Source organism: Babylonia areolata, chromosome 19, assembly GCF_041734735.1.
Source record: "Babylonia areolata isolate BAREFJ2019XMU chromosome 19, ASM4173473v1, whole genome shotgun sequence".
NCBI classification, from domain to species: Eukaryota; Metazoa; Mollusca; class Gastropoda; order Neogastropoda; family Buccinidae; genus Babylonia; species Babylonia areolata.
Genome location: NC_134894.1, coordinates 45,224,722 through 45,244,721, shown reverse-complemented (window position 1 = coordinate 45,244,721; position 20,000 = coordinate 45,224,722). Strand labels below are relative to the sequence as shown.

The following is a 20,000-nucleotide window of genomic DNA, read 5'->3' as shown; positions in this document are numbered from 1 at the left end:
TGTTCTCAGAAGTGATGTAGAATCCTGGTGCCTGGGTTTACGGAGCAGGAGTCAGGTTTCATGATTCTGAATGCGTTGGTTTATGTAGTTTATTATCAGAGACCAGCTAGGAGAGAGTAACAGCAGTCTGATGCAGACATAATGAAGGAAACAACAAGTCTGTTGGCAGCAGCAGTAGAGAGGAAGGAGCGAATTTTGCTTAATTTACGTAACTGACAGTACGGCATGAATGTTTGACGTGTGCATCCATGGAGAGTGTTTCATCAAAGTAGATGTCAAGTTTTTGTTTTGCTTTGTGGTTGTTGGTTTTTTTTTGGTTTTTTGTGTTTTTTTAACATACTGGGAGAATGGTATGTCAAAGCCAGAGAAAGATGTTGTATTTTTGTATTTATATTTCTTTTTATCACAAGATATTTCTCTGTGTGAAATTCGGGCTGCTCTCCCCAGGGAGAGCGCGTCGCTACACTACAGCGCCACCTATTTTTTTGTATTTTTTCCTGCGTGCAGTTTTATTTGTTTTTCCTATCGAAGTGGATTTTTCTACAGAATTTTGCCAGGAACAAACCTTTTGTTGCAGTGGGTTCTTTTACGTGCGCTAAGTGCATGCTGCACACGGGACCTCGGTTTATCGTCTCATCCGAATGACTAGCGTCCAGATCACCACTCAAGGTCTAGTGGAGGGGGAGAAAATATCGGCGGCTGAGCCGTGATTCGAACCAGCACGCACAGATTTTCTCGCTTCCTATGCGGACGCGTTACCTCTAGGCCATCACTCCACTATGGGAGTAGAGGTGACCTGATCAATCTTTGATTTTGTGCCAGTGGTAATCAACTCGGTTTTGTCCTCATTAATCTTCATCTTGTTTTCACTCATCCACCCATCCACATCCTCAATGCAATTTTTCAAACTACAGACCAGAGTTAAAAGGTCAGATGGAACAGTAGAATTGTGGAGCTGGAAAATATCTGCAAAGAAATGGTACGAGTGACCTGACTGACGAATGACAGAACTGAGAGGCTGTGTGTGCATAGTAAATAATACATGACCCAGGACTGAGCCGTGTGGCACTCCATACTTCAAAACATATGGAGCAGGTTCATGACCAGCAAGGACAAACTGAGTGCAACAAGTTAGATATGAGATGAACCAACCCAGGACCGTTCCAGAGCGGCCAAAAGTGGTACGCAACCGTGTAATCAGGATGCCATGGTCTATGGTCTCGAAAGCTGCTGATAGGTCAAGCAATGACCAAGTAGACACACGACCACTGTCAGAAGCCTAAAGGAGGTCATTAACCACGCGCAACAAGGCGGTTTCGGTGCTGTGGCATTTACGGTAAGCTGACTGAAACGGGTCTAGAAGGTTGTGATACTCCAGATGTTGCAGCAACTGTTTCAACACAATACGTTCTAACACCTTTGACAAGAAAGGTTAATTAGAAACAGGATGGTAGTGTGTCAAGTTGTTTAGATCACGTTTTGGCTTAAAAAAGAAAAAAAGAAAAAAGGCTTGACAAAAGCATGCTTAAAAATCTTAGGCATAGTGCCAGGTGACAAAGACTAATTCATAATGACAGTTACATATGCTACAGGGGTGGGGATGGGGTCAAGGTCGCAGGATTTCTTTGGCATGTTCTGGTGTACTTTTTTTGCACACACTCCTCAGTTACAGGCTTAAATTATGTGAACAGTGTGCCAGGAGACTCAGCAGCATCAGAGGGACTTGGTGTGTTAGGGTCAAAGAAGCTTCTGATCTGCTCAGTCTTACCAACGAAAAATTCATTAAGCGCTACATACAGAGGCTTCTTCCACCCCATCCTCAAACACTTTTTCTTGTCTCCTAAGAAAACAGGATCTAGGAATCTATTTGAAGTCTCATCGCAACATGCTTTAAAAGTTATTGTTTTTTAAAGGATACTGTACTGGGCCTTTTTTTCTCGTTCGTGAAATATTTCAGTGTGTTAATAGTTCGCAACAAGTACACTGCGATAAAATATGGCTATGCGCATGTTTTATCTTTCGCGAAGGTCAAGCACACAGCATTTTAGACTTGGACACGACTAGAAGAGCAGTAGTGATCACCCAGGAGAGAGTATGATAAGCATTAGAATCACTGTTCAGTATTCCTAGTGCGAAAGAAAATGCTCATTTTCGCTCCAAATAAATAAATAAAGCTCGAAGGTGAACACTTTCTGACTGTTCCAGTCTCTTCGTTAGTGTTTTAAGAAATAAGGTATATCTGTATTCTAGGTTTGAATTCCCACTTCTCATTTCAAACCTTTGTTGTTGTTAGTGTTGTTGTTGTCTTTGACACTGATGTTGCTACTACTTGTGTTTCTTCTTCTTCTTTGTTTGCTCTTTGTTTGTTTGTTTCTTTTGACAGAAAACTAATCATGGTTTTGGTTTATCTAGAACAGTGGATGGTTTGGGGTCAGAGTATTATTCACTCTCTCTCTATCTCTGTGTGTGTGTGTGTGTGTGTAACTCAACTCGGATGATTGCCTTAACTGGTCAGATTGTTGAGCTGGTCGGCTGGTTTGATGCTTGAATTGTTGATGGTTGCTTGCTTGGTTGATCAGCTGGTTGAGTTTGTAATGTATGGGTTTGTTGTTGTCGTTGTTGTTGCGGAGGGGAGGGGAGGAGGCGGGGTTAAGGGGTGTGGTAGGTGTGTGTGTGTGTGTGTGGGGGGGGGGGGGGGGGGGGTCCTTGTCTTTTCGTTTTTTACCTCCACAGCTGTCGACATATTGTTTACGTGGGACATCCTCGCCTTTTGTATATTGATTTTTCTTCCGCGAAATGGAGGGCACTGGAGCTGGAGGTCTGGGGGGGGCGTCCGGATGGGGATGCTGGGTGTTGGGGGGGGTAGGAGTGGTGAGAGTGTGGATGGGGAGGGTGAAAGGGGTGTTGGTCCTCCCCACAGTGGCTGTCATGGTCACGTGACGGCTGTGACCCCGTTATTGCTCGCAACACGTTCGTAGCGTCAGCGTTTGTGGGCGTGTTCGTATCATTTTTGGAAAACGTCACGAGATATGTACATATACCGACGTGGACACGATTCGGACAGCAGCAGTGTTCATTCAGGAGTCAGAATGGTAAGCATCGGAATCACGGCTCAGCGTTTGTCTCAGTCTTCAGCTAGTGCTTTCAGTTCCTTACTTTTGATTTGAAACTATTTTGTGTGTTTTGATTCTTTGGTGTGTTTTTGTCTGATTATTTGTTTGTTTTTTTATGTCAAGAATTACATGGTTTGTTTGGTTGACGGTGGTGATGGTGGTGGGTTTTTTGGGGTTTTTGTTGTTGTTGTTGTTTTCGCTTATCAGGAGATGCATGATTTTGATTTTATTTCTCTCGTGTCCAACTACTGAAACAAAAAGTTTTCTGAATCCAGAAGGCCATCCAACAAAGCTTTGACGTTTTTTTGTGTGTGTTTTTGTGTGGTCGTTGGTTAGTTGTTCTTTTTGAGTCAGTCAGTTAGTCAGTCAGTCAGTTAGTCAGTCAGTCAGTCAGTCGGTTACTTGTTGATCCGTTACTTCATTTAATTTGTTAGTTGGTTGATTTGCTGGTTGGTTGGTTGATTGAATGCTTGGGTGGCACGTTGTGAATGCTTGGGTGGCACGTTTCTGAGCTTACGTTCTCTATTATCGGATCTTTCTTTTACCACTTACGATATTATGTTCTAGTTGGTTGTTCAGTGACTGGTTAGTTGATTGCTTGCTCGCATGATTACTTGGGTGGCTAGTGAATTGATTGTTAGTTTATTCATTGATTGCTGGCTTGAACGATTCCCCGGCACTCTTAGGATGCCGTGGGCTCTTTCAGAATAAATAGTATCCCCACCTTCTGGAAATTATGTGCCAGGAATGTTCTCCTTTCTATCGCTGTCCTTGTTTCAGGGCCTTTAATGTTCTTTCTTTCGCCTCTTCCATTCTTATTCTCTGCCTTGCTGATCCATTCATCTCCATTTTTTGTATAGAAACCCATAACTTTTTCTTTGTTTCTTTTGTGTGTGTGTGTGTGTGTGTGTGTGTGTGTGTGTGTGTGTGTGTGTGTGTGTGTGTTTTCGTGACTCGATAATCGGGCATTCTTGGAATGTTGTATTCTTTTCTTTTGCGTTATTGACATATGAACTTGACTGGAATCAGACTTTTGAGGTCTCTGAAGGCCTGTTCGTCGTTCAGTTAGAAACAGTATACCGGCATGCGTGGCTTAATGATAGCATACTGGATCATAAACACTTGGAGAGTTGGCCCAATGAGTCTCTAACCTAGTCTTAAAAGATGACATGGTTGGGGCAGTCACGACACTGTCTGGCAAACCGTTCCATTTATTAACGACTCGCTCAGTAAAGAAGGAACTACGCACTTTCAGTCTACAATGTGATTTGGTTAACATTAGACTATTACCTCTTCTGTCCCTACTTACTGCAGGTGATAGTTCGGGATTTGTGGTCTTGTAGATTCCGTGTATGTATTTATCGCAATCAATCATATCTCCTCGCTGCCTCTTGTGTTCTAGACCAGGTAGCTGCTTAAAGCAAAGCGAGTCTTTCATGATAAGGCTTGTCCTTCAAATGACCAATCAGTTTCGTTGCCCGTTGCTGGACGTCTTCCACCTCTCCACACAATGTTTTTGACTGCGGTTTCCAGGCCGAATGTCCATATTCCAAAATGGGTCTAACCAGGGATTTGAACAATTGAACAAACAGATCTTCAGAGAGGTAGTCGAAAGAACACCTGATTACACCAACAATCTTGTTAGCCTTTGCAGTAACTGTTGCCACATGTGCCTTGAAATCGAGCTTGTTATCAATGTACACTCCCAGGTCTTCACCACGTCACTCTCAGCAAGTGCCAGGTTGTATTCCTCCCCACTGTTAGTTTTCCCTTTCATGTAGTAAATTGCTTCCGCTGGCATGTTGTTTTGTATGCCGGGTATTTTTGTATAATTTTGTGTCGTTAACACAAACCCGTTTATGCTTATGACTGCATTTAGGGAGTTTTAAGAATGAAGTCGATCTTTCACTCCTCTTCCGCACAGATCAGTCTTGACAACCATGCAATTTTTTTTTAAATCACTGTTAAATCAATTAAGCATTAAAGAGAAACATATATCCAAATGCTATATTACAATAATAAGTTATCTTGTTTTTTCACATTACATTATATACCAAATGAAAGAAAATTGAACACTCTTTCACATGAAATTCGTGTGTTATTGATAACATGAATCAGAGATCAATGGCATCTACTCTAATTAGGCCTTACGGGTACAAAAAATATTTAGTTGTTTTTTGTGTGTTTCTTTTGTTAAATCAAAAACTCTCAAGAACAACAACAACAACAACGACAACAAACACAGACCACCAATTACAAATTACACAGACTAGTTCTTACTATTCAACACATAATGATAAGCATTTACGGCATTGCAAAAAAAAAAAGTCTAAATGAACTGAATCAGAGTAAAGGAAATGTTCTTGAAAGATGAAAAAAAAATCTGGAAAAAATGTACAGGTCATATATATTTTAGCAAGAAATGAATCATGATCCACTGTTCAACGTGAGTGACAACCTAGCTGCGTGACAGAAGAAGACAGTTCCTCTCTTTCTGAAAACAGTAAAATGTGTCACAGGTTTCACATTCACATATTTCTTTCTTTCTTTTTTCCCCAAGAGGTAACAGCGTTCACGGTTCCTTCTAACATCACCCCAGACAGGGTGAACAGGTCCTTGTCAGGACCATGCTGTTGTGCATACGTATCAGTATATTCACAAAGTGTGGATACTAATTCCACTGTAAAGAACATTTTGAAAAAAAACAAACAAAAAAACTCGCGGTTGTGGTGAACCTCCTTGCATTTCACGTGTCCAGACATCAGATACGTGGAATCCAGGTACACGTAAAGGCTGACATTGAGGCACTGGCTGGTTTGGCGCTGGATCTATATCGTCGTAACTCCCTGCTCTGAAATCAGATATAAAACATAATAAATATAAAATAAAACAGCACTGTATACAACAGTTTAGTCTAAATACTTCAATTCAGCCCATTCTCAAACCAACCAGTAAGGTTAGAGCACTGAAAGTTTTGAACAGTTCACGAACAAATTTACATTTACAAAAGAATCGCTTCCATAGCAACACTTGATAACGTCAAAACATAGCCTTGAATTTTACAAACAATAATTTGAATGTGTAAAACGCTTTAAAAAAAAGTTTAATAAATTGCTGATATGCAAGGAACAAAAATTAATTCATGAAGCATGACTGAACAGAGGAGCAACGTTTACACAGATTTCGTTTGCCCGTGCTACTTTCTCACACATACCTTTCTGGGTCAAAACGGGGTCCGGTCAGATTTCGTCGCTCCGTGCTTCCAGTCCCCTCTTCAGCGTCGTCATAAGGGTTCCAGTTGTCAGAAAACTCACTATCTGACATTATCTGGTCACTATCAGAGTCTGACGAACTCATGATTAAAGAGAATTTAAACAAAAGTGAGCACAGCGTGGAGTCTTGAAAAGAAGAGATCCAAAATGGCGGAAGTGCCATGCAGAGCAGTTCCGTGTTTTCCCGATAAATAAATCTAACACAATTTCTACTTTGTTTTGTTTGTTTTAGTCTTGACAGAACTCTAGTGATACTGAAAAAATAGTTCTTAATACACGAGACAAGAAAATAGTTAACTGTGTCTGGAATATACTTCGGAATTTTCCATCGTACTATGCACTAAGATCATTTGTCTGAAGAAATATTAGTAGAACATGTAAAAATATTCGCAAAAATAAACTATATCTCTATCTCACACACTCTCTCTCTTGCAGTTATGATGTAGTTTTTTCACATTACATTATGAACTGGTTTCAACATTACACTACAATCACATTATATTCACACACACACACACACACACACACACACACACACAATTTCATTCAACACCTCTCCCAAAAGTAATCACAAGCCAAACACGAAATCTATCTCTGTCAGTAACAGCACCACTCATCAACGTGGAAAAAGTCGTTTTCAAGGCATCTCTTTGACAGTTAAAATCATCGAATACCCTCTGAATCAACTTACGATACCAAGATAATGGATTATGTAATGTCAATAATCAGTCGATATTTTAACTCAAACAAGATCAATTTTTTTCTGTTTTTTCCTTCAAATATCAATGTTTCCAAAAATAGATCTCACTCGTCAATGGACACCTGCTCGTTGTTCCTTCGATTCGGTGGTTGATTTTCAAAACCCGACCATTCAGAATCATCGTTAGGGTCAGGAATCGTGAAAGATTCATCACTGTCGTACAATCGTTCAGTTTCGGAGTATGGTGAGCTAATGTTAGCAAGCTGTTGACGTAAATGTACAGTGTGAGTCAATAGCGAGCTCTGGCAAAATGGCGGCGATAGAGTGAAAGTGAGGCGTGGTCGAGTCGAACATTAATTTCGGTACTGTTTTATCAATTAAGATTAAATTTCATATCTGACGCTTCAAAACATCATTTTGTTAAAATACAAAGCTATTCTAGAGAACAAAGACAAAAAAACTAAAGTTTATGAAAACCTTTTGGGTGGTAGTTGAATCCTCTTTGTTTTGACACGACGTTTCGGACCATAGGCCCGTTGTCAAGTGATGAGAAGAGGACAGTGTGAATATGAAAGCCTATGTGAGGAAAGGGTGATGACATCTCACTCCTTTCCTCCCCTATTCTAGAGAAAATCAGGTAATTGCCTTTCAGAAAAATGGAATAAGCCAGCCAGCCAGCCAGTCAGATCATCGTTCCTGTGGGAACGAAACTTAAGAGTTAATTTTCTCCAATTTCACAGAAAAAAAACAACTTTATTGACAATGTCTACAGCTCTAATAATAACAATGAACCTGTGCGGTCGGTTTAGGTTATAAGCAACAGCAATGGTGATGATGATGCTTGATGGGTTTTTTTTTATTGTCTAGAGTGAAAATTTTCTGTGTATATATCTACTGTCTTGTTCCCGAACGTGCCCCCCACCCCCCTCCCTCAACCCCCTCCGCCCCCTCCCCGGACCCGTCTCTACCACCCCCACTCCCCTGCCCCTCGCCTACCCCCAACCTCCCAACTCTCCCCCTTACCAGCACTTCCCTCTCCATTGTGGTATATGTACAGTCGGGACAGCAGTTGCCTACTTCTGCTGTTTTGCTGGTCATAGTCGAACACGACTGACTATCATACAGTTACAGTTATTTACACACTGTGTAAAAGGTAGTGTTGAGCGGAAAGTCGGATGTCGGAAGGATGATGTGTGGAGGTGCGAAGAGTGTGGGTGGGAGGGCGCCGGGGGGCAGGGGTGCGGGGGGGAGTGGGAAAAGGGGAGGGGGTGGAGCTGGGTGTGTGAGGAGGGAGGGTGAGAGGGAATATAATGATGATGTGGGTCACGGATGTAACGGTCCAGGATGTTGTTGATGTTGTCCCTTTGGGTGTAACTGTTGTGGCAGTCAGTGTTCGTTTACACTGATAACTATCTATTCTGTATCAGTCTGTCCGTTTTTCCTTCCCGTATGGATGATGTTTTCATTCATTCACTGATTGATTTGTTTGCCCGTTCAGTGAAGACACCTTATAGTAGGGGTGGAGGCTTCAGTCGTCGCCTCCACGTCGATCTCGTTGTCTCGTTTTGTGTTGTGGTGACGTCAGTATTTGTTCCTCCTCCGTGTCTTTGATGAGTGCAATATTTTCGTTTGATTGAGGTAGTGTGTGTGTGTGTGTGTGTGTGTGTGTGTGTGTGTGTGTGTGTGTGTGTGTGTGTGTGTGTGTGTGTGTGTGTGTGTGTGTGTGTGTGTGTGTTATATTTTTTGTTTTGTTATTTCTTGTTGTTGTCTTTTCACTCTTGCCTTGTTTCTGTTCTTAAGTAATAAAAGTTCTGAGTTTTGATACTTCGCCCCACCCCTGTCCCCCGTGTGTGTGTGTGTGTGTGTGTGTGTGTGTGTGTGTCTGTGTCTGTGTCTGTGTCTGTGTCTGTGTGTATCTGTGTGTGTGTGTGTGTCTGTCTGTCTGTCTGTCTGTGTGTGTCTGTGTCTATATGTGTGTCTGTGTGTCTGCCACGGTGTCTGTGTCTGTGTGTGTCTGTGTTATTTGGAATCGAAAATATATATTTGCACTTATTTGTGAAAACGACCATTTAGTTTTGAATCTAACTGAAGATGTTGCGCTTGGTAAAGGTGCCATCGTAGATCAACGATAATATTCTTTAACTGTGATTTGAAATGTTCATAATAATAATGATAATGACGATGATGACGGCGACGACGACAACGATGACAGCAAAAATAATAACAACACATTATGATAGCAATAACATTAACAGTGATGTGTTGCTGCTGCTGCTGCTGCTGCTGCTCCTCCTGCTCAATGCCTCAAATGGTGTTATGGATGGTGGTGATGATGTTGATGATGATGATGATGTTGATGATGATGATGATGATGATGTTGATGATGATGATGACAACGGCGATGATGATGATGATGATGATAACAATTATGATAATAACAATAATGATACTAAGAAGAAGAAGAACAAGAAGAAGAAGAAGAAGGAGAAGAATTGTTAGTATCAGTATTAGCATTATTATAACAGTTTTGATATTGTGTTATTACTGCCGCAACTCTTCTTCTTCTCCTTCTTCTTCTTCTCTTTTTGTCCTTCCTCCCTCTTTCTTTCCCATCCGTTCCTTCCGCCTCTTCCACTCATGACAGCAGATGGAGTGTAGCTCGCTCATAAGGACGAGCCAGGCGCTGTTTGAACGCCTTCTTGACATTTCAAGACAGATGACAGTGCGCTGTTAAAAATGTATTGTTGATTGATATGACAACAGGCATTGATTTGTTCTTTTGTCGTTTTTCTTCTTTTTTTTTCTTTTATCGTTTTATCGTATTTTTCTATTGTCTTCTGTGTTAAGTTCGTGCCAAACGTTTTTGCAGTTTGTTTGTATTTTAATCTTACAAGTGCTCATAATCTGTCTCCTGGATATTGTTTTTTTCTGACTGATAAACAGATGGTATTTTCCGGAAAAGTTTATCAAAGTTCGATTGTTCTTCTGTCACAAGACCAAGACGTTTTCTTCTTCTTCTTCTTCTTTCGTTTTGTTATGTTTCTTCTGTTTTCTGTTTCGGTCTTTTTTTTTCTATCTTTATTATACTAATAGCTCACCGATACACTGATACTAGCGTCTATGTGCAGACTTACCACTAACATGTCTCCGTTGCATGACAGTCAATCATGTTCGACTGTGACCATCAGAACAGCAGAGGAGGTAACTGCTGCCCCGACAATCTGGGCTCGAATTTGATTACAGTTGAGAGTGTCTTGCCCAGGTTACATCCCCACTCTCTCGGCCAAGAGGGTTTTAGGACAGTCGTTGTTGGGATGGTTCCCAAAGGCCAGCTAGCCCCCCAAGGCTGCAGCACTAAGAGCCAGTGCAATTTTGCCTGCTAGTTTGAGAGTCATAGTCCTTCTAGATGTATTTGTATTTGTATTTCTTTTTATCACAACAGATTTCTCTGTGTGAAATTCAGGCTGCTCTCCCCAGGGAGAGCGCGTCGCCATACTACAGCGCCACCCATTTTTTTTTTTTTTTTCCTGCGTGTGTTTTCCTATTGAAGTGGATTTTTCTACAGAATTTTGCCAGGAACAACCCTTTTGTTGCCGTGGGTTCTTTTACGTGCGCTAAGTGCAGGCTGCACACGGGACCTCGGTTTATCGTCTCATCCGAATGACTAGCGTCCAGACCACCACTCAAGGTCTAGTGGAGGGGGAGAAAATTTCGGGGGCTGTGCTGTGATTCGAACCAGCGCGCACAGATTCTCTCGCTTCCTAGGCGGACGCGTCACCTCTAGGCCATCACTCCATGATTTCCTATTGCAATGGGGAAACCATTGATAATACAGCTGTCACTTTGCTGTTGAACCCAACTGTAAACTCATGTCAACACGTGTCTCCGTTACAGTATACGTCATTCCTTGTACTGCTTATCGCTGCCATCGGTGGCGGCACTGCACGCGCTTCTCAGTGCGCATGCGCCACCGGTCACCTCCATCTTCGCCACGAGCCTGGAACCAGCCATGGCATCATCACCACACTGGAGCCGCAGCAATGCTTACCTTACAGCGGACAGCAGCACGTGGCGGATGGCTACACCTGGTTTCACTTGTACTACAATGGACAGGTAGGTATGAATTATGTGGAGTGTGGAATCTTGGAATGGAATGAATGACCTTGTTTATACTTAGTTCTGTGACGGTTTTTTTTGTTTGTTTGTTTGTTTTTTGTGTGGTTTTTTTGGTTGTTGTTGTTGTTGTTTTTCCATTGTGCTTGACTGAGAAGAAGGCAGTTTCTTTGTTGTTGTTTTTTATTGTTGTTGTTGTTTTGGTTTGTTGTTTGTTGTTTTTTCCATTGTGCTTGACTGAGAAGAAGGCAGTTTCTTTGTTGTTGTTTTTTATTGTTGTTGTTGTTTTAACTATTGCAAGAATACCTGCCTTTTGTCTGTGTGTGTGTGTGTGTATGCCAGTAAAGGAATCATGAAATGGGACGACCTTGTTTGTAATTAGTTTGTCTTTTTTCTTTCCTGTGCTTGACAGAGAAGAAGGCAGTTTCTTTGTTTTTTTATTGTTGTTTTTGTTGTTGTTTTAATTATTGCAGGAATACCTGCCTTTTGTCTGTGTGTGTGTGTGTGTCAGTAAAGGAATCATGAAATGGGAAGACCTTGTTTGTAATTAGTTCTGTGACGTCTTTTCCTTTCCTGTGCTTGACAGAGAAGAAGGCAGTTTTGGGGTTTTTTTTTGTTTGTTTGTTTGTTTGTTATTGTTGTTGTTGTTGCTGTTTTAATTATTGCAGGACTACCTACCTTTCGTTTCTCGGTTTGTGTCTGTGTAAAAGAATCATGAAATGGAATGACCATGTTTGTAATTAGTGCTGTGACGTCTTTTTCCTTTCCTGTGACTGATTGAGAAGACGGCGGTTTTTGTTTGTTTGTCTTGTTTTGTTTGTTGTTGTTATTTTTTGTGAAATTATTGCAGGCCTGCCTAACTTTTATCTCTCTGTGCGTGTCTGTTTAAGGGAATCATGAATTGGAACGACCTTTTTATAATTAGTTATGTGACGTCATTTTCCTTTCCTTATGCTTGACTGAGAAGGCAGTTTTTTTGTTTGTTATTGTTGTTGTTGTTGTTATAATTATTGCAGGCCAAACTACCTTTCATCTGTCTGTGTGTGTCTGTGTAAAGGAATCATGAAATGGAATGACCATGTTTGTAATTAGTGCTGTGACGTCATTTTCCTTCTTCCTGCTTGACTGAGAAGAAGTCAGTTTTTGTTTGTTTGTTTTGTTTTTCTTGTTGTTGTTGTTGTTATGTTTGGTTAAATCATTGCAGGACCGCCTAACTTTTATCTCTCTGTGCGTGTTTGTGTAAGGAAATCATGAAAGGAATGACCTATTTGTTCTTAGTTCTGTGACGTCTTTATTTCGTTTCTTTGTGCTTGACTGAGAGGAAGGCAGGTGTTGTGGTTTTTTGTTGTTGTTTTGTGTGTGTGTGTGTGTGTGTGTGTGTGTGTGTGTGTGTGTGTGTGTGTGTGTGTGTGTGTTTTGTTTGTTTGTTGTTGTTGTTGTTTTTGGAGGGGTGGTTTATTTATTGGGTTTTTTATTTATATTGTTGTTGTTGTTGTTCTTTTGATTATTGCAGAACTACCTACCTTTTGTCTCTCTGTGTGTGTCTGTGTAAAGAAATCATGAAATGGAACGACCTTATTTGTAATTAGTGCTGTGACGTCTTTTTTCGTTTCTTTGTGCTTGACTGAGAAGAAGGCAGTTTTTGTTTGTTATTATTGTTGTTGTTGTTGTTTTAGTTATTGCAGGCCAAACGTCTGTGCGTGTCTGCGTAAGGGAATCATGAAATGGAATGACCTTGTTTGTAGCTTTGTTACGGTTTTTTTTCGTTTTTGTTTGTTTGTTGTTGTTTTTTCGTTTCCTGTGCATGCCTGATTAGAAGGCGGTTTTTGTTTGTTTCTTGTTGTTGTTGTTTGTTAAATTTTTGCAGGCCAAGCTGCGGTTTATCTCATTCTGCGTGTCTGTATAAGGGAATCATGAAATGGAATGGCCTTGTTTGTAATTAGTGCTGTGACGTCTTTTTTCGTTTCCTTGTGTTTGACTGAGAAGGAGGCAGTTTTTGTATGTTTGTTTGTTTTGTTTTGTTGTTCGTTGTGTGTTGCTGTTGTTTTTGTTTGTTTGTTAAATCATTGCGGGCCTACCTACCTTTTATCTTTCTGTGCGTGTGTGTGTGTGTAAAGGAATCGTGAAATGGATTGACCTTGTTTGTAGTTCTGTTGCGTATTTTATTTGTTTATTTGTTTGTTTTTGTTGTTTTTTCGTTTCCTGTGCATGACTGATTAGAAGGCAGTTTTTGTTTATTTTTGTTGTTGTTGCTGTTGTTGTTTGTTAAATTATTTCAGGCCAAACTACCTTTTATCTCTCTCTGCGTGTCTATGTGAGTGTCAGTAGCTCAAGGAGGCGTCACTGCGTTCGGTCAAATCCATATACACTACACTACCTGTGTAAGGGAATCATGAAATGGAATGACCTTGTTTGTAATTAGTGCTGTGACGTCTCTTTCGTTTCCTGTGTTTGACTGAGAAGGAGGCAGTTTGTTGTTGTTGTTGTTGTTGTTGTTTCTCTGTTTTTTGAAAGGTTGCAGGCTTACCTACCTCTTATCTTTCTGTGTGTGTCTGTGCCGCTGTATTTTGCATCCTTTACGAGGGAGGGTGGGTGTCTGTGGTGTGGTGTGGTGTGTGTGTGTGTGTGTGTGTGTGTGTCTGTGTATGTGTGTGTGTGCGCGTGGTCGTGCACGTGTGTGTGTGTGTGTGTGTGTGTGTGTGTGTGTGTGTGCAAGGACGCGCCATTCGTCTGTCTGTCTGTCTGCGTGAACATGTGTCCGTCGGTTAGTATCTCTCTGTCTGTATTCTTTGTCTTTCGCTTCCTTTTTCGCACACACACACACACACACACACACATGCGTACATACATGCATACATACATACATACATACATACATACATATATGCACACGCGCGCGCGCGCGCAAAATATAGTCTAATACTTGTGTCATGTTTTCTGAGCAGGACGCTTGGGCTGCTTCCAACTGGCTGACCGTCCAGGATTGCAGTGAGTCTGTCTGTCTGCCTGTCTGTCTGCCTGTCTGTCTGTCTGTCTGCCTGTCTGCCTGTCTGTCTGTCTGGTTGCATCGTTCTGTTTTGGTCTGTCGGTTCCCTTGCTTTTATATTCATTGACAGACATTAAAAATATATACATCTGGCCTCTGCCTTCTTCTTCTTCTTGTTCCTATTTTGTCCCTAAACTCTGTAAATAGTTGTTGAAGCACTGCACTGAACAACTGTTCACCAGAACTGTTCTGTTAGTTGTAGTGTCACGAGAAAGGCGTTAATTAAATGACTCCGTAATCCATGTCAGCGTTCGGGTGGTTGTGGAGACAAGAACATACCCGGCATACACCCCCATTGTTTGGTTATTGTTGTTGTTATAATTATTGCAGGCCAAACTACCCCCAAACTGCCCCCATTCCCCTGAAAACGGAGTATGGCTGCCTACATGGCGGAGATATTAAAATAGAAAAAAAAACACACTCGTGTATACGAGTGAACGTGGGAGTCACAGCCCGCGAAAGATGAAGAAGAAGAAGTTGTGTGTCAAAGCCTGGGTAATTGCAAACAGTGATCCAGTCAGTTCTGCAATGTTATCATTCCATCGTTTGATTGTTCATTTGTTTGTTTGTTTGTTGTGTGGTGTGTTATTGTTTTGTTGTTGGTTTTTCTCCTGTTTTTTTGTTTTTGTTTTTGTTTTTTTGTTGTTTTTTTTGTTTTTCCCTTCCCTCTGTCTCTTTTCTCCAACGTTCCCATGGTAAGGCCACTGGATCCTGTTACCTTGCCACACCATAGTAGTCTTTCTTCCTTCCTTCATGTATCTATACTCCTCCATATCTATACCCCGTCTCGCCAGCTCCGTTCTTCCTCTGATACTCGACTTCTCAGGATACCTCACTGACGTCAGAATAAGACCTATGGACACAGATCGTTTTCTTTTCAATCGCCAAAGACGTGGAACAAGTTCCCTGATAACCTCCGTCATTCTGATTCCCTCGCATCTTTTAAATCTCGTCTCAACACTCACCTTTTCCCTCAGCAATAAGTTCAATTGTGGCAGGTCCACTTCCTTTGCGTTAGCTGTGCTTGACTATGTGTGTATACATATGTATGTGTATATAACTACATGCATGTATATGAATGTGTATTGTGTGTGCGTGTGTTTATGTAAGTTTGTGCCTGCCTATGTGTGCGTATGTGTTAGGGTAGCTGTTACTTACACATGTATGTTAAAATGTATGTATGCAGTGTGTGTGTGTGTGTGTGTGTGTGTAGTCACATTTTGGTGTGTGTATGTAACATAGATATAATGTTTTATGTTAACAAAAGCGTTTTTGTAAAGCACCTAGAGCAGATTTCTGGATAGTGTGCTATATAAGTGTCCATTATTATTATTATTATGTATGACAGTCGTGTCCGTGTCCGACGATGACCATCAGAACAGCAGAGGAGGCAACTGCTGTCCCAGCCATCTGGACTAGAATTTGATTATAGTTGAGAAATGTCTTGCCCAAATTACATCCCCCACTCTTTCGGGCAAAAGGGTTTTTAGGACATATCGGCGTTTGGGATAGTTCCCAAAAGCCAACTACCCCCCCCCCCCCCACTCCATCCCCCTCCCCCCGCCCACCCCCAACACACCCCACCGCCCAAGGCTGCTCCACTAGGAGACAGTGCAATTTTGCCTCCTGGTTTGAGAGTCATAGTCCTTCACGAAAGACTAAGCTGGAAATGATTTTCCATTGCAATGGAGAAACCAATGACAATCAGCAGATCGCCATAAGGTCTGATGTGCTGCTTTGATGGCTTGGCGCACCTGTTCACTGGTGTGATAATCATGACCAGTGGTCATCCTTGGATACTTCTTCTTCTTCTTCTTTCGAGGGTTGCAACTCCCACGTTCACTCGTATGTACACGAGTGGGTTTTAACGTGTATGATCGTTTTTACCCTGCCATGTAGGCTGCCATACTCCGTTTTCTGGGGTTACATGAGTCTGAGTTTTGAGTCTCTGTGTTCGTGTGTCTTGTGGACTAGGTCAACCTGAGCTGCAGTTGCCCGGCTGCCCGCGGATCATCACCCGTGCTGAGTGGGGTGCCCGCCCCCCAGCCAATCATATCGGGGACATGCCCAATGTGCCCGTCTATGTGTTCATCCACCACGGCGACAGCAGCCCTTGTTTTGATGAGAACAGCTGCAAATCGAAAGTGCGGGGTTACCAGAACTACCACCTCGATGGGCGAGGTGTGTGTGTGTTTGTGTGTGTGTGTGTGTGTGTGTGTGTGTGTGTGTGTGTGTGTGTGTGTGTGTGTGACATGGGGGGGGTTGTTCGTGTGTGTGTGTCTTTGTGTGTGTGTGTGTGTGTGTGTGTGTGTGTGACATGGGGGGGGGGGGTTGTTCGTGTGTATGTGTGTGTGTGTGTGTGTGTGTGTGTGTGTGTGTGTGGCATGGGTGGATGTTTGTGTGGCGGGAGGGGGGGAGGGGGTTCGTGGGTGTGTTGCAGTGTGTGTGTGCGTGCGTGCGCCTGTGTGTGTGTGTGTTGTAGTGTGTGTTTACGTGTGCGTGCGTATGTGTGTGTGTGCAACCATTGCACACACACACAAAAAAAAAATGAATGAATGAATGAATGACGGCGCCTCCTATTTGAAGGCGTGCGTGTTTATACAATAAGCGGGGGTTCTCAGAATCCATTGTGGGGCGAAGGTGTGTCACCTTTCGTCAATATTTTACTGGATTTCATGTCGTCATGCTCGTGGAGTTCAGAAGAGTGGAGTGTTGGCGAAGAGGTAGCGCGTCCACCTAGGAAGCGGGAAAATCTGAGCGCGCTGGTTTGAATCACACAGACACCGTCGCCAGTGTTTTCTCCCCCTCCACTAGACCTTGCGTGGTGGTCTGGACGCTAGTCATTCGGATGTGACGATAAACCAAGGTCCCGTCTGCAGCATGCACTTAGCGCACGTAAAAGAACCCACGGCAACAAAAGGGTTTTCCCTTGCAAATCCACTTCGATAGTAAAACAAAACTGCAGTAGATTTTTTTTTTTTAAGCTGGTGCTCTCAAAGTAGCGACGCGCTCTCCCTGGGCAAGGCAAGGAGTTCATTTCACGTGCCCCTGGGGGCATTGAAACATTACATACGTTTATCCCCAACACATATCCTATAAATGTAAATCAGTGATGTCAAAAACAAGAAGTAGGCTCATTCGTTCCATCACTTAATCTACACATCGACAGGTACTGTTTCACTCAAAATACAAACAAACAAACAAAAAACAACAACAACAAAAACAAACAAACAAAAAACAACAATAGAAAAATCTACAAACAAACAAACAAACAAAAATCGTATCAACAGACAAAACATTAATGAAAAGAGGTACGTATAGCACAAACCAAGGATTTAAGTTTTAACAGGTGTTGTTTTTTGGTGGGTTTTTTTTTTTTCTTTTTTTTCTTCTTCTTCTTCTTCTTCTTCACAAAACAACAGGTAGAATTTAATTGAGTTCGGGGAGAGCAGCTCGAATTTAACACAGAGAAATACGTTGTGACAAAAGAGTAATATATTACAATGTGGAATTACTGGCTGGCAACTGTCCATTACTCGTGATGTTGAACTCTCTCTCTCTCTCTCTCTCTCTCTCTCTCTCTCTCTCTCTCTCTCTCTCTCTCTTTATTTTCCTTTTTTTCTTTTTTGTTTATTCTTACTGTATGTGATTGGGGAGGGATTGGAGGGGGGGGGGGGGAAGAGGGATAGAATGAATGAATGAATGACGTGTGATACCATTCTTCTTCTTCTTCTTCTTCTTCTTCTCTTCTTCGTTCGTGGGCTGCAACTCCCACGTTCGCTCGTGTGTATACAAGTGGGCTTTTACGTGTATGACTTTTTTTTCTTTTTCTTCTTCTTCTTTTTTTTTTCCCCACCACGCCATGTAGACATGTGTGTTACAATAAAACCACAGAACCCGTCTAGTATTGCAGTGCCATGTACAGACAATCATTGAAGCCACTATTTTAACATGAAAACCACAGTTAAGCCTCTTTGTTATTATTATTATTATTATTATTATTATTCAATTCTTTTTATGCGGAAAGTTGAATTCATCATGTTGCAGGATGGTCGGATATTGGATACAATTTCGTAGTGGGGGAGGACGGAAATGCTTATGAAGCAAGAGGCTGGACCAAGATCGGGGCTCACACGAAACACTACAACTCTGTCGGCATTGGTGTGTGTGTGTGTGTGTGTGTGTGTGTGTGTGTGTGGTGTGTGTGTGTGTGTGTGTGTGGTGTGTGTGTGGTGTGTGTGTGTGTGGTGTGTGTGTGTGTGTGTGTGTGTGTGTGTGTGTGTGTGTGTGTGTGTGTGTGTGTGTGTGTGTGTGTGTGTGTGTGTGTGTGTGTGTGTGTGTGTGGTGTGTGTGTGTGTGTGTGTGTGTGTGGTGTGTGTGTGGTGCGTGTGTGTGTGTGTGTGTGTGTGTGTGTGTGTGTGTGGTGTGTGTGTGGTGCGTGTGTGGTGTGTGTGTGTGTGTGTGTGTGTGTGCGTGTGTGTGTGGTGTGTGTGTGTGTGTGTGTGTGGTGTGTGTGTGAGTGTGTGTGTGTGTGTGTGGTGTGTGTGTGGTGTGTGTGTGTGTGTGTGAGTGTGTGTGTGTGTGCGCGCGCGCGAGATATGTTTGTGAACACACGTTATATTGGACTCTGTGTGTGTGTGTGCCTCTGTCTCTGTCTCTCTCTGTCTCTCTCTCTCTCTCCACAAACATTATCATTAGTATTGTGTCGTTCTCGTTATTGTTGGTATTGTTGTCACTAGGACAGATTGGAAGACTAAGCAATGCCTAAAAACTTTATCCTTTGGTAAAATTTTTTTTTTTTTTTACTCATTCTCTTTCTCTTCTCTTTCTCTCTCTGTCTCTCTCTCTCTCTCATTGAATGTGTGTGAGTGTGCGAGTACATGTGCGCGCGCGCACGCGTGTGTGTGCTCGTGTATGTATGTGTGTGTATGTGTGTGTGAGAGAGAGAGAGAGAGAGAGAGGGGGGGGCAAATAAACTGGACGTGACGTATTGAATACTTATGGTTTTTATTATGAGTGGCACGAGGAAGAAGCAGGATGTACACATTACCTTTAAGTTAAACATCAGCAAAGAATAATGGACAGCAAGTGGCAAAGTTGGTATCATAGTAATAACTACAGTGACAGATTCGTACACATCAAGAAATTGAAGACATCATCCGTCACACGTAGTCTTACCTATGAATAGATTGGAATAGATTCGTACGACATGCGTTGACAAGATTTATGCTGGGATTATCCAGTATATGATTAGTATGTACGTATTTCAAGATTGAAGAGAAATGATAAAAGCATGTAAACCTGCTGCCTTGAAAGACGAAGTCCGTTTTATTCTGTGCTTTTCGTGATCGGAGGCACGGTCTAATCCCATATTTTAACTCTCTCCATACGAACGGCGAAAGAGACGACGTTAACAGCGTTTCATCCCAATTACCATCATCAAAATATTGCAAGCGGAAGGCTCTTATACTGAAGAGGTGAATGTTGACAAAGAATACCACAGTTCTGACGACGGAAGCTAAAGGTTGGGTCATTCAGACACCCACTGGACATCCGAGGGGTCTGTGTAGAGGAGAAGAGAGGACTGGCCGTACTGAGTGAGTTAACAGCCTAGTTATTTTAGATCTAACTAGTTGTACCACTGGTCTAAAAACTGTTATAAGAAATCTAGTCGCGTACACTTATCAGGCATTTGGTAGAAAGGAAATGACATCATCGTAATTCCTTTTTCAGTGTTGCATGCTTATAAATATGAC

The 20,000-nt window shown here is 42.1% G+C and overlaps 1 protein-coding gene across 2 annotated transcripts in view; it reads left to right on the top strand.

Annotated features, from left to right (window-relative positions):
- The window catches only part of LOC143293761 (peptidoglycan-recognition protein SC2-like), a 27,380-nt gene that overhangs the window by 3,885 nt on the left and 3,495 nt on the right, over positions 1–20,000 (top strand). The window contains exons 1-5 of one of the 2 annotated variants that reach the window (XM_076604977.1): positions 2,949–3,092; positions 10,980–11,198; positions 14,144–14,186; positions 16,219–16,425; positions 18,292–18,405. In XM_076604977.1, coding sequence (XP_076461092.1) covers positions 3,030–3,092; positions 10,980–11,198; positions 14,144–14,186; positions 16,219–16,425; positions 18,292–18,405 — 646 coding nt within the window. In that variant the 5' untranslated portion in view covers positions 2,949–3,029. Of the gene's footprint in view, positions 1–2,948; positions 3,093–10,979; positions 11,199–14,143; positions 14,187–16,218; positions 16,426–18,291; positions 18,406–20,000 lie in introns of those variants that run through there. The other variant, XM_076604978.1, reaches the window with a different exon arrangement.